Source organism: Pogona vitticeps, chromosome 8 (assembly GCF_051106095.1).
Source record: "Pogona vitticeps strain Pit_001003342236 chromosome 8, PviZW2.1, whole genome shotgun sequence".
Taxonomy (NCBI): Eukaryota; Metazoa; Chordata; class Lepidosauria; order Squamata; family Agamidae; genus Pogona; species Pogona vitticeps.
The window spans coordinates 13,166,129-13,180,340 of NC_135790.1; the positions used below are offsets into that span (position 1 = coordinate 13,166,129).

A 14,212-nucleotide genomic window follows, 5' to 3' on the forward strand; every position below is an offset into this window, starting at 1 on the left:
CATTTCTCTTCCATGGATTTCTAATTTGCAAATACTGCAGTCTTTTTCATTGGTTGGAAGCCATTGGAACCTCATGACAGAAGGAGGGAATAATGTAATGTAGCAGCATCAATCTTACCCAGGCTTCGTGCCCTGGAGAGGACAGTCCAGCTTCGCGTACAGCATCAAAACACTAGACGCTGTTCCAAGTCCTCCATACAGAGCACATTACCATAGTCTCTCGAGACTGAAGGATGCCTATGACATGACAAGTTTTGGTAATGAAAGGATTGACTCTCCAATCCTGCAGCTCCCATATGATGAAAGGGATTATTTGCAAGTCAAAACAACTGCAAGAAACAAAGAGGAACTTTTTCTTTATTAAAAAAATCTCCCTCTGCTGGTGACATCATTAACCTTCCACAGTCAGAGCAATACCAATGGGATTTTAGCCAATAATTCCAGTATCTGCTATTGTGGGAATACAAACTATAATTATATTAGTAGCTGATTTAAAAATAGCTGGCTATAATGTAACCTTGAGTAAAACAATGCAAATAAATTGTCCTAAGCTAACAGTTCAGAAGTAATAGAAGATAGAATAACCCTCAAAATAAAAATATACCCCTTGCATATCCAGATGGATCTTCAAAGCACCAAACTCTCTACAGCAGTGGTCTCCAACCTTGGGCCGCCAGAAGTTCTTGGACTACAGCTCCCAGAAGTCTTCACCATCACCTCTGCTGGCCGGGATTTCTGGGAGTTGACGTCCAAGAACATCTGGAGGCCCAAGGTTGGGGACCGCTGCTCTACAGGATAGGCATCAACTAAGGGGAAATGCCTTATTCACAGACAACTCTTAGCAAGAAAACAAACATTTTACCAAAATAGATCTGTCCTCTACAATCTTAATTCCTTTTTGACACCACCCTAAATTGATCAGCTGCTTTCCCCTGCCCATCTGTACTGAAGAAAAAAGTGTGCAAAAGGTTGCATTTTCACTTTGTTATTCCGTTTTTACTCATTTAAATTACCATTGTATTGGTTTTTCTTGTGATTGTTTTCTTGGATTTATCTTTTATTTCGTGTTTCTTAAATTGATCCCCCCCCCATTTTTCCTTTTCTTTTGTTTTTTTCTTTTGCAGCTGTTGATCATGCAAAAAAGAGCGCTTAAGCTGATGCCATCAGCTATCTCCTGTCATCCATCTTCCCTCCCAGAATGCATTCAGTTGGGGCACTCTTCAGGAATGTTGGCAGTCCTCTCCATAATGTGTTCAGGAAGAAAAGACAGCAAAATGGCAAAAGGGCTTTCTTTCATTTTAAAGACCACTTGTTAGACATAATGACTTCTGCCTACGACATTTGATGCATAGACTGCTATCTGAATAGACAGACACTTGTGACCATGTTAAGTGCAAGAAGGATATAGAGGAACAGAAATATAAAAAGTATAAACATTGAAAAATATATTAGCAAGCAACCACAGGAGGTGGAGAATGACATTCTCGCATAGATAAGCAGATTTGGCATGTGCATGGCGATGAAAAACTCTTTGGCCAATCCAAGTACGACAGAGTTTAACCAAAGAGAGGGAGTTCATTTGGCCATCCGTGATTTCCCACCATGCCACTAGGCAGTGCTATATTGTGGCATTCTGAGAAATCTAGAAAATAAAGAAAATAAAGAAATCTAGAAAATAAAGAAGAGCCACACAATGAGCAACTAGGTAAATTTGCTTGGGTTGAAGGCTCCTCCATCTGTGCATGGGGGGGGGAATACAAGAGGGCACGGTCCAAGTGGCCCATTAATCTATATCTTGTATACCACCTCTAGTGTAATACTGAGAAAGTGTGCTTAAGAGACAGATTCAATGTGTAACATACCCACAACTGTCAGCAGCATATTGTCTACAAGCAAGGCAAAAAACACAACTAGTAGTACCAGCTTCCGGGATTTCCTTCTCTCCTTTAACCAGACCAAAGCAGAACACTCCATTGGCAGCCTTGGAAAGAGCAGAGTCCTTAGCTTCTGGGCTCACTTGGCTTTCTTCTTAGTGATCTGTGTTTCCTGTAATCTGTAAGAGAAGGATTCTGCCAAATCTCCACCCAGATGAGACTGGGCAGAGAGCTGCTACTGCTATACTTGATTTCTATAGTTTATGGCAAAGACTGAGCTTCACAGTCACTCCTCAGGCTAAGCTGATAAATATGGTCTACCCTTCCTCCTCCTCCTCCACCGCTAGGGCTACTGCTTTCATTTATGAAAATAAAACATTGTTTACAAAAGGGAATCTATAATAAGAATAAAGAGGAGGAAGAGGAGAAGAATAGTGCTGTCATATCAATTCTGACTAATGATAACCCATTCCAGAGTTTTCTACGTATAGAGTGCTCAGACTCCACACCGGCTGGTTCTTCTCAGGAAATTAAACTCCCAACCTCTGGCTCCACAGCCAGATGCCAGATACCTAACCCAGTTTGCTACCCATCCAGCATAAGTCTAAATAGTGCCAGACTGAACTTGAGATAGAATGTAAGGAGCAAAGCACAGAGCTCCAGGTGTTGTTGGCCAGAATAGCCCATAGGGAGGAGTGCTAGGAGTTGTCTGACAGGAATTAGAGCCACAGTTTGCCAACCCCTGGGCAAGAATGGTGGACTATGACAAGGAAGACTTGATTTCAAATTTGTAGCTTGCATAATTGGAAACCACTCTCTGGAAACCACCCAGAGAATGCTTTAAGTGTTGTGGGGCAGTATAGGCGGGGTATAAATCAAAATAAATAAATAAATAAATAAATAAATAAATAAATAAATAAATAAATAAATAAATAAATAAATAAATAAATAAATAAATAAATAAATAAATAAATAAGCAGCACGCTTTGCTTTTAGAACCTGCACTTTGAATTTTGTCTAGAAATGGATTGGCAGCCAGTGGAGCTGCTGTAATAGGAGTCGGTGGCATAACATGAGGCCACAGGGACCATCACCGTGGGCACAACATTTTAGGGGACAGAAAGAGGGTCCAAGTCGAGGGTGGCAAGTGACCAGACTGGGCAGGCAATCGGCTTCTTCTGCTCTACCTCACATAAAGGGGAGGCAACTTCCTGCCCCTCCGTGGAGCTGCAGAGGGAGAAGGAAGCCCCCTGGGCAGGAGGCTGCTGGAGCAAACGTCTGTGCGGGAGGAGGACACCAATGCTCCCCAGGAGCGTTGAGCAAGTGCTGAGGATGCTGCAAGGGTGGGAGGTGATGGCAAACATGCCCCCACTTTTCAACTCGCAGGGACAGGAAACTAGCGCATTCTGCCTCCTTTCCTCAGGGGTGCAAGTTCATCCAAATTCACCCATGACCCCAAGCACCTGGCAGCTGCCACCCCAGCTCCCTCCCTGAGAAAGGCCCACTGAGGTGAGCAGAGTCAGGAACTGCCTCCGGCTCCACTCCTGGCTGTCCCGTGCCTCATGCTGGCTCTCCCAGGAGTGGGGGGGGGGACTCTCCCATGTGTAGCCCTGGGAAACTCCCTCTCAGCCAGTCGGTCTGAGAAAGGATGGCCCTGGGCCCAGTGGTACCAGTATGGGCATAGTGGAGGGGGATGCATTCCATATTACCGTTATGCACTAGAAAGCCAGGTTCAACTCATGGCACCTCCTGGGATGAATGAATAAGAATTAATTTTCCATTCAGGCAAACTGGTACTCAAAGTGTTGCCCAAAAAAGGATGTTTACCCCACAAGGAGCAAGGAATTCCTTGGGTCCTATTAGCCTGGAGTCTTGAGCATCCTCCCTTCCCACCTCTCTGTCCCAAATACCAGAAATACCTTTAGGGGGTAAGTCGTATTTCTCTTTTCCTGCTACTTTCAACCTTTCCTAGCATTAGTGTACTTTCCAGAGAATCCTGCCTTACATTGTGCCCAAAGCAAATAATCTCAGTTTCAACCATTTTGCCTCCAGAAATAGTTCAGGCTGGATTTGACCTAGGTTCTACTTGTCTGTCTTTCTGTTGGTCCATGGTATCCACAAAGCTGTCCTCCAGCACCACACTTTCATATTCACATACACAAAGTGGAAATATCATGTGAATGATCTTGGTCTTGGCCTCCAGTGACTCTTCTTGTACTTGATGTTTTCTAATTCCTGCAGTGCTCCTCCTCCAAGTCTCAGTCCTCTTCTGATTTCCTGGCTACCGTTTCCATTTGGATTGATGATTCCAAGAATGATATTTAACATTTGTAACAATTTCTGTTTCTTCTGAAATCTGAAGATTTTTGGTCTTCTTACTGTTCAAATGCAGTCCTGCTTTGGCAAGTTCTTTTACTTTCATCAGAAGTCACTTCAGATTGTAGACAAGATGTAGCACAGGCTATGAGACTGGATTGCAACATTCCCACCCGCAAGAAAGGAGATGCCCAGGGGTAAAGTAACTGCAAGATGTATTCTCGAAAGCTTTCACGGCTGGGATTTAATGGTTATTGTGGGTTTTTTGGGCTCTTTGGCCGTGTTCTGAAGGTTGTTCTTCCTGATGTTTCACCAGTCTCTGTGGCCGGCATCTTCAGAGAACTGGAGTAGGAACTTTGACCATGCTGTTTGTTGGATAGTTGAGTTGGATACCTGTGGGAACAGCTTTTGCCCTTTTCAGGAGATAGGGTGATCAGCGTGTTTTTGTTGTGGATGTATTGTTGTGATAAGGGGGAGAGATTATCTATCACTGTGGTTGATGGGTGTCTTTAGCTGGTCTTTTTTGTGGAATGATCCCTGGTCCTTGTGGCTGGGTAGAGTTCATTGAACCTTTTTGGTTCAGCCCAATAGGTGGGGAGGTTTTAGGAAGAGGCTGTGATTCAAGATTTGAATTGAGAAAGAGCTTTGAGAGGCAGGGGTTGCTGTTCACATGAAGGGTGTTTAAGACCCTTTTCATCTTGGTTTAGGCAGTAGAATCACAATGGGTTTGTGCAGGAGGGTTGCCTGGACGATTGCATCCATGTAATGACCTTACTTATTTGCATTTGTGTTTGTGTTTTATTTCAAGGCTTTAAAGTCTTTAAAGTATTTGGAGTTGTTTCCTTTGTGGATCTCCCACCTCAGTGGATCAGTATGTCTGGGACTTTATTCTTCTATGGCTTCAAAGAAATATTTCTGCTCTTCTTTTTTTTCCTTTTTTCTTTTTTCTTTTTTTGAAAAAACTCCTGTTCTGGTGGCCAGAACATGCCCCCCCCCCACAGGGGCAGATGCCCCAAGTGCAAAATTCTTAGGGGTGCAAAATTTCAGCCCTGGCACAGAGCCACTGGGTGAGGCGGAGCGCACAGTAGGCAAGAAAGCAGCTGAATCTCACCTCCCCACACCTCCCCTCGCCTCTTCTGGCTGCCTCGGTGCCTCACTCGCTCTGTTTCCCCCTCTGGGCAGGTGACGGTGGGTTTTGGCCGCAGTCGAGCGAGGGTGGCCCAGAGCAGCCCAGCCTCCCTTCCCAAATGTAAACAAAGAGGGCGGGCCATGGGGAGGGGGGCATGTGGGAAGTGGGCTCTGACAGGGTCGAGCCCCGTCTCCTGCTGCTTCCCAAGAAGGCACAATACTTGCCTTGTCCCAGGTGCTGGCAACCCACACTACACCACTGGTGTGTGTGTGTGTGCATTTGTGTGTGTATGTTATTTGATCTCTGTGACCAGCCTGATTAAACAATCTGGCTGCCACATTTTGGACCTGCTGAAGTTTCTGGATAGTCCCACATAAAACACGTTGCAGTACTCTAACCAAGATGTAATTAAGGCACGTGTTACCGTTGCCAGATAAAACCTCTCCAGGAATGGGGCACAATTGGTGCATTAGTTTTAATTTTACTAATATATCCCTGGCCACTGCTGACACCTGAGCAGCCAGGCTCAGAGACAAATAGAGTGGTCTTTTAGACCAGATGGGTGGGGTATAAATCAAATAAATAAATAAATAAAAATCCAGGGGCACTCCTAAGCTGTGTAGTAGTGTTTCCAGAAGTAGTGTAACCCCATCTAGGACAGGCTGCATCCCTATTCTTTAATCTACCTTTTTACTGACCAGGAGCACCATTGTCTTGCCTGGATTAAATTTCAGTTTATTCACCTTCACCCAGACCATTACTGATACCAGACACAGATCTAGAGCCAAAACAGCTTCCTCAGGTGGAATATACGCTCCATACTGGTGACACCAAACCCCACAGCTCCAGACAACCTGTTCCAGCACATGCACACATAATTTTCAAAACACAATATCATTTCAGACAGCCTTGTTCTAAATCCTAGAAGGATGTATGCAGTTAATCACTAAAACCATGTGTTTAAGTCTTTTAGTTGTGTCCGGCTATTCGTGACCCCATGGATCAGAGCATGCCAGGCCCTCCTGCCTTCCACTGCCTCCCGGAGTTTGTTCAAAGTCATGTTGCTAGCTTCAGTGCCACTGTCCAACCATCTCGTCCTCTGTCGTCCCCTTCTCCTCTTGCCCTCACACTTTCCTAACATCAAGGTCTTTTCCAAGAAGTCTTCTCTTCTCATGAGATGGCCAAAGTATTGGAGCCTCAGCTTCAGGATGTGTCCTTCCAGTGAGCACTCAGGGTTGATTTTCTTTAGAATTGATAGGTTTGTTCTTCTTGCAGTCCAGGGGACTCTCAAGAGCCTCCTCCAGCACCACAATTCAAAAGCATCAATTCTTTGGTGGTCAGCTTTCTTTATGGTCCAGCTCTCACTTCCATACATCACTACAGGAAAAACCATAGCTTTGACTATGCAGACTTTTGTTGGCAAGGTGATGTCTCTGTTTTTTAAAGTGGCTAGCATAACAGAAATAGTAAGGTCTTAAAGCAAGATGCCTTCTTCATCTGTTCTGATGTGACATCTAAGATATTGTAGTCAAAGTGGTGGACATGCACCTATGTATGCATTTCAACAGGTATTCTTGGTTCCTTGGCAAACCTGTTTACCACCTGGCAGAGAATCATGTCAATAAATCCTCAACTGTTTCTTAAGACTGTTATCAACTGCAGACTTCAGAGCATTAACATCATGTCATTCTCTCTTCATTTAACGTATGATTCTAAACATCTACTGTGGGTTTTTGAACTTTTTCTAATGAAAAAAGTTACCTACCCTTGTAATTGTGTTATATTTTAATGGGAATGAGTGCTCTCCATTGAATGAAGTAAGTGGTTACTTCACAGTTTCTGGTTGGGAGAGTGGGGAATAACATTGCCTGGTGAATTCACTAATTTTAATGACTTTTACTAAAAAGCAAGCTTCAAAAAGCAACCTAAATAACACTGCTGTTTTTTTTTTCCCTTCTTTCTCTCCACCCTCACCCTCCCCACCCCCAGGCCCATTCTCTATCACTTGCTAGGTACAAAATCGGGGACTTCAAACTCCAGGTTTTGCTGTGTCTGTTTCTGACTCATTCCCCATATCTAAGAAATTAAGAATCCTTACCATTGTTGAATCACACATCACAATCCATTTGTTTTCTTGGCACTGGCAGTATTCTCATGTTTTAAAGTATCCCTTCTAATAAATTATAGTCTCTTTATCTAGAAAGGATATGAAGACTTCTTGTCCAGGCAGATCTAATTGCAAGTTCAAATATGATCCATTCAGCCTGGCTGTTCTGTTTGCGTCAAAGGGAGGCAAGTGGGGCGTGGATGAGGAAAAGGACGCAGGGATTATTTGCACCTGAAAGTCACAGCTTTAAAAAAAAATCATCAGGATGTCTCTATGAGGTTCATGGGCTAGTCTTGCTGTCAAGCCCAAAATGGTGAAAGATAAAGTCTCCTCCTCTCTGTATTTAAAAGCCAATGCACAAGTTCAAAAGAGTCGATCACCCTTTCCCACATGGGCTTCTTCCTGATGCATTCCTTTCAAAATATTCCACAGAAACTCAATGAATTTGAAAACACTAGGGAGCTAAAAAGATCATTCATCTCAGTGGTTTTCAACCTTTAGTTCTCAACTATTCTGAACTTATCAGAAGCCCTGTCAGCCATGCCAACTGGATGAGATTTGGAGAGCTGAAACATTTGATGGTCCAAAGGCAGAGAATCCCTGAACTACCGCATCCTCTATTTGAGGCAATATGCTCCTTTCATCCATCAGCCCCACTATGCCAGTGAAAAAAATAACCCACATATTGGAAGATTTATTTAATTTATTTATTTAAACTATTTTAACCCAACTTTTTCCTTTAAAAGAACCCAAGGAAGTTTAAAGCAAAGACAGTTTATAAGCTAATAACTAAGGCAAGGATTTCTGTGACCTAAACATGTCTTTGCACTTGAAGATATTGTAGTCTTCATTTGGGTATTGATCAAACAAAATATTTAGCTGTTTTTACTTTTCATTGTCAGCCATAAAACAGTAATGATTTTTGTCTTCTCACTGTACAACTGTAATCCTGTCCTTGCACTTTCTTCTTTAACCTTCAAAAATACTCATTTCAAGTCATTGCTATTTTCTGCCAATAGTATATGCTTCTCTTAAATTATTGATGCCATTCAGTTTTAATGTTCTATGTTACAGTCTTAATCTTGTTTTTGCAGAGAGAATAGAGCTTCTCCAATTTCTGCTTCCAATTATACAGTTTATTTTATTTCAATGTTAGCAATCTGGTAGCGTCCACATATACAATCATCTGTTCAGTTACTTGAAGCATACATTCACAATAAATAGATTGTTGTCTTCACAAAATTCTCCTGCTTCATTTCTGACTCCTTGGCCAAATATCTTGATTATGTTTTATTCTGTTTTACTTCCTGTCTTTGAGTTCCAGTCAGCTATGAATATCAGTACATCATATTTGGTGTGTGATCAATTTTCTCTTTGGCATGTGCATAAACACTTTCTTCATCTTCAGCACTCCATGAAATCTGGTTGATATTATTCTGTGCATTCATAGAATCATAGAAAAGTGAAGTTGGAAGGAGTCTACAAGACCATCAAGTCCAACCTCCTGCTCAATGCAGGAATATAAGCAAAGCATATTTGCCAGGTGATTATCTAAGTTTTTCTTGAATACCTCAAGTGTTGGAGCACTCACCAACTCCTGAGGAAACAGGTTCCACTGTCGTACAGCCTTAACAGTTAAGACATTTTTCCTGATATTCAAATGAAATCTGGCTTCCTTTAACTTGAGCTCATTGTTGCATGTCCTGCACTCTGGGATGATCGAGAACAGATCTTGCCCCTCCTATGTATGACAGCCTCTCAGCTAAGAGCAACTTTGAAGGTATCACCTCAGACTTCAGAGCTCTGAGAAGGAAACTTAAGGAATTTGAAGGCCAGATAGTTTTCTCATCCCTCTTAGCAATACTCAGAGGACGAATTGAAAGGGTAGGTGCAAGGTGGTAGGGAGGAGAGGAGAGAGAGAGATAGAGAGAGATCACAATTCGGCCAAGGGTTAAAGGGGGAGGGAGAGAGGGAGAAGGGGGGTCTGTTGATGCCACTATCTGAATCTGGGTCAGAGGGCTGGATTGAAGCCTGGGAACAACCTCCCCCTCCTCCTCCCCCTCCCCTTCTGGTGCTTTGAGCAATAACTGCAAAACTTGCTAAAACTCTAGACTGGAAAGTGGGTCATTTTTGCTCTAGGCAGGGGCTGGGGATGTAGCACCTATCTTTTTTCCACCAGGACCTCTAAGATAGTGATCCAAGTGCCCTGCAAAACTGTGACTCAGGAGGCCCACCAACCCAGAAAGGTGCTTGAGGCAGAAGCAGCAGCAACATCACTTCCTCCAGCTGGTCTGGGAACAGGATGAGCAGTGGTGACAGGCAGGCCCCCATCAGCCCAGTATTATTGGTTCTCCTTGAACCTTGTTGGGTGGCTGGGGTTAGTGCTATGAACTTAACCCCAGCCGAGAGCAGCAAACACTGAGGGGTCTGTTAAAAGAACTTGGCTGTAAGCATGGGCGTTGGGCAACAGGGATGGGGGAACTAGTGAAGGAAACTAAGCCCTCCTGTAGACTCATGGCATGGGAGGCTCAAAAGTCTCAACCTTAATCAGTAACCTGTTATGCTGACCAAATAAAAGCACATGATGACAGAACTGAGTGTCTCAAGTCCATGTATAGCCTAAGGTCAGGGAAATCTGCCTAGCCACCTTGTCTCTAGGTGGTGATCACAGTGAGTCAGCCCATTGTTCCAGAGAGCCCAGTGTTGTCATCGCTGATTCACAAGAGATTTCCAGAGTCTCTAGCAAAGATATATTTATCTGGGGTCCTTTTGGGAGAAGGGAATCCTTTAAAACAGCCACACTGCCAGAGGACTGGAGAATAGCACATTCCACACCCATCTTTAAAAAGGGAAGAAGGGGGGAACTGGGAAATTATAGTCCCATTAGCCTAACGTCCATTCAAGGGAAGAAAGATGGAAAGCCTCATCCAAGATAAAATCTTAAAACACAGAGGAACAATCCTTGCTGAGGGAAAATCAGGAGTCTCAAGAGTCTCCTCCAGCACCACAATTCAAAAGCATCAATTCTTCGGCAGTCAGCTTTCTTCATGGTCCAGCCCTCACTTAAATACATCACTACTGGAAAAACCATAACTTTGACTATGTGGACCTTTGTCGGCAAGGTGATGTCTCTGCTTTTTAAGATGCTGTCAAGGTTTGTCATCGCTTTTCTCCCACAAAGCAGGCGTCTTTTAATTTCGGGGCTGCTGTCACCATTTGCAGTGATCATGGAGCCCAAGAAAGTCATTGCCTCCATATCTTCCCTTTCTATTTGCCAGGAGGTGATGGGGCCAGTGACCATGATATTAGTTTTTTTATGCTGAGCTTCAGACCATTTTTTTCCTTTCCTATTTCACCCTCATTAAGAGGTTCTTTAATTCCTCCTCATTTTCTGCCATCATAGTGCTATCATCTGGATATCGAAGGTTGTTGATATTTTGAATGGACAAGGTTGTGTAGAGGAGGAGGGAGGATCAGGATTATATATGGGGCTTTAGTATGTGATTTTTCAATAATTTATTTTAATGTTACACAGGGTGTTCATAATTTTGGGATTTTTATTTTTATTTTTTGTAATTTTCCTGTTTTATTGCATATATTTGATTCATGTACCTGCTTTGTATCTAAGTTTGTTTGGTTTATTAATTTAGGTTAATTGGTCTCTATTTTTCTTTTTCTTTCTCTTGGATATGGAGTGGAAGGCCTGTTCACCCAGCAGGGGGTCTTTTAACATCCCTGTGATCACGGGTAGAGGGAGATATGGCGTTGACACAGTCCCTACTCGTGTCAGAAGAACGATGGACAGATGTTTGAAAGCTGTTCATTGTTCTGAGACTGTGACCAAACCCCAATATCGAGGTAGCCGGATCAGCCAGCCCTCCACTCTAAATCTGGTACTGTTGAATGCCAGGTCTGTCGCCAACAAAACCCAGGTGATTTACGACCTTATCCTGGAGGAGGATGCAGACCTGGCATGCATAACCGAGACGTGGATTAATGGGGAGGGGGGTCCTCCTCTGGCTCTCATCTGCCCACCTGGTTATGCTGTCCAGCACCAGGGTAGACTGGAGGGGCGGGGCGGGGGAGTAGCCATTGTCTACAAATCCAACTTAGAGGTTACTAGGCGCTCCTCGGTGGTAAAGCCAGGTCTAGAGGCACTCCACGTGTCGATAGGGGCTAGGGATGGTATTGGGATTTTGCTGGGTTACCGCGCTCCCTGCGACCCAGCCACTTCCCTACCGGAGCTGGCCGACTTTGTCTCCGCGGCATTGTTGGGATCCCCGAGGCTTTTGGTCTTGGGTGATTTCAACGTGCATGCGGGGGCAGAGACCACAGGGCCAGCTCTTGAGTTCTTGGAAACCATGGCTTCCTTGAACATGTCCCAACATGTTATCAGCCCCACCCACGTGGGTGGCCATACGTTAGACCTGGTTTTTTCCACCAACTGGAGCGAGTGTGGTCTGGTGGTGACTGACCTCGAGTTGGTCCCATTGTCATGGTCAGATCACCACCTAATAAAATGCAACCTCTCAGTGGCACTCCCCCCTTGCAGGGAGCAAGGACCTATTTCTATGGTCCGACCTCGAAGGCTACTGGATCCTGTTGGATTCCAGGAGGCCATGAGAGGTGTTCCAGCTGACCTGGCTGGCGCTCCTGTCGAGGCTCTGGTTGACAGCTGGTCCATCGCTGCCACTAGGGCTATAGACACGATCGCACCTAAACGCCCTCTCCGGCTCAGAGCTCGGCCTGCGCCCTGGTTTAACCAGGAGCTCCGAGCGATGAAGCGACATAGGAGAAGGCTAGAGCGTAGGTGGAGGAAGAACCCGACGGATTACAATTGGACAGCTGTCAGGGTCGCAACTAACCTTTACCTGACTAAGGTAAAGGCTGCATGTAGATCATTCTTCGCTAACCGGATAAGCGAAGCGTCCAACCAGCAGGCGGAGTTATTCCGTATAGTGCGCGACCTATCTGGAACTGGTTCAGGTGATAGGCCTCCCCCTAGTTTTTCCCCTGACCAGTTTGCAGCCTTTTTTAAATCTAAAGTGGAGGCCATCCGCCGGGAGCTCTCTCCGTTTTTAAAAACAGTGAGTCGAGCAGAGATGTCCAGCACTCCATCTTACCCAGTGACTTTCGATTCTTTTCAGCCTGTAACACCTGATTCCGTTTCCAGGGTGCTTGACCGCTGCCGAGCCACCACCTCCTCCTTGGACCCTTGCCCGGCCTGGTTAATCAAAGCAGCCAGGCCGATAACAACAGAATGGGCCACAGTAATAATAAATGAGTCTTTCCTTGAGGGTAGATTTCCATCCGCCCTCAAGGAGACACTCATTAGGCCCATAAGAAAGAAACCTAGTTTGGCGGCGGACGAAATTGGCAATTATAGGCCTGTCGCCAATGTTTCTTTCATGAGCAAAGTGGTTGAGAGGGTGGTGGCCGATCAGCTCCAGGCTCACCTGGACGAAACGGATGCCCTGGATCCATTTCAGTCGGGCTTCAGGCCGCGCCACGGTACTGAGACGGCATTGGTCGCCCTGTACGATGACCTGCTGAGGGAGGCCGACAGTGGCAAAATCTCCCTGCTGGTCCTCCTCGACATCTCGGCGGCCTTTGATACCGTCGACCACGGTATCCTCCTAGGGAGGCTCTCTGAGTTGGGAATTGGTGGCTTGGCACTTGCCTGGCTCCGTTCCTTCTTGGGGGACCGTCCCCAGAGAGTTCAGCTTGGGGAGAGCGTCTCGGCCCCGTGGAGTCTCAATTGTGGGGTTCCACAGGGGTCGATTATCTCCCCAATGCTGTTTAACATCTATATGAGGCCGCTGGGTGGGGTCATTAGGGGATGTGGGGCTTTGTGTCATCAATATGCCGATGACACCCAGCTCTACATCTCCTTTTCACCAACTGCAGGTGATGCTGTCCTTTCCCTTCAGCGTTGCCTGGGGGCCGTACTGCAATGGATGCAGGAGAACGGACTGAGGCTGAATCCGGATAAGACGGAAGTTCTGAGGGTGGGTGCCCCCATGGTAGGTGGCTTGGGTGGCTCTCTCACATTTGGGGGGACCACCTTGGCCGCGAAGAGTGGGGTCCGCAGCCTCGGCATATATTTGGACCCGACGCTCACCATGGAAACTCAGGTGGCATCGGTAGTCCGCACCGCATTTTTCCATCTTTGGCGGATTGCCCGGCTGCGACCCTATCTTGACATGGGGGCGCTCACTACCTTGGTGCATGCGCTCGTAATCTCAAGATTAGATCACTGTAACGCGCTCTACGTGGGGCTGCCTTTGAGGCTGACACGGAAACTTCAGGTGGTGCAGAATGCGGCGGCCAGGCTCCTTACAGGAGTGAGAAAATATCAACACATCTCTCCAACGCTGGCCGCATTGCATTGGCTGCCCATCTGTTCCCGTGTCAACTTCAAAGTTTTAATGCTTACGTATAAGGCCCTAAACGGTTTAGGACCTCGATATTTGGCGGAACGCCTCCTCCCACCAAGGTCTACCCGGATCACCCGCGCGAGTCAGGAGGTGAGGCTGAGGAGCCTGACGCTGAGAGAGGCCCGGAAGGAGAAGACACGAAACCGGGCCTTCTCGGCGGTGGCTCCTCGCCTCTGGAACAATCTCCCTCCGGCGATTCGCGCGGCCCCCACGCTGGGCACCTTTAAAACCCAATTAAAAACATGGCTGTTTATTCAGGCCTTCCCTCCAGCCAACTCTTGATTTTTTCTTACTTTTCCTTTTTATCTTTACTGCTGTTCTTGTTTGATTATTATGTAATTGTCTATGT

At 45.6% G+C, this 14,212-nt stretch overlaps 1 protein-coding gene across 1 annotated transcript in view; it reads right to left on the reverse strand.

Moving 5' to 3' along the window:
* Nucleotides 1-2,843, reverse strand: part of SLC18A1 (solute carrier family 18 member A1) — a 55,013-nt gene extending 52,170 nt beyond the window's left edge. Inside the window, exon 1 of the mRNA XM_020812324.3 lies at nt 1,863-2,843. Within this exon, the coding sequence (XP_020667983.3) occupies nt 1,863-1,974 (112 nt within the window). The 5' untranslated portion in view covers nt 1,975-2,843. The remainder of the gene's footprint in view (nt 1-1,862) is intronic.
* Between the last annotated feature and the right edge of the window lie 11,369 nt (nt 2,844-14,212).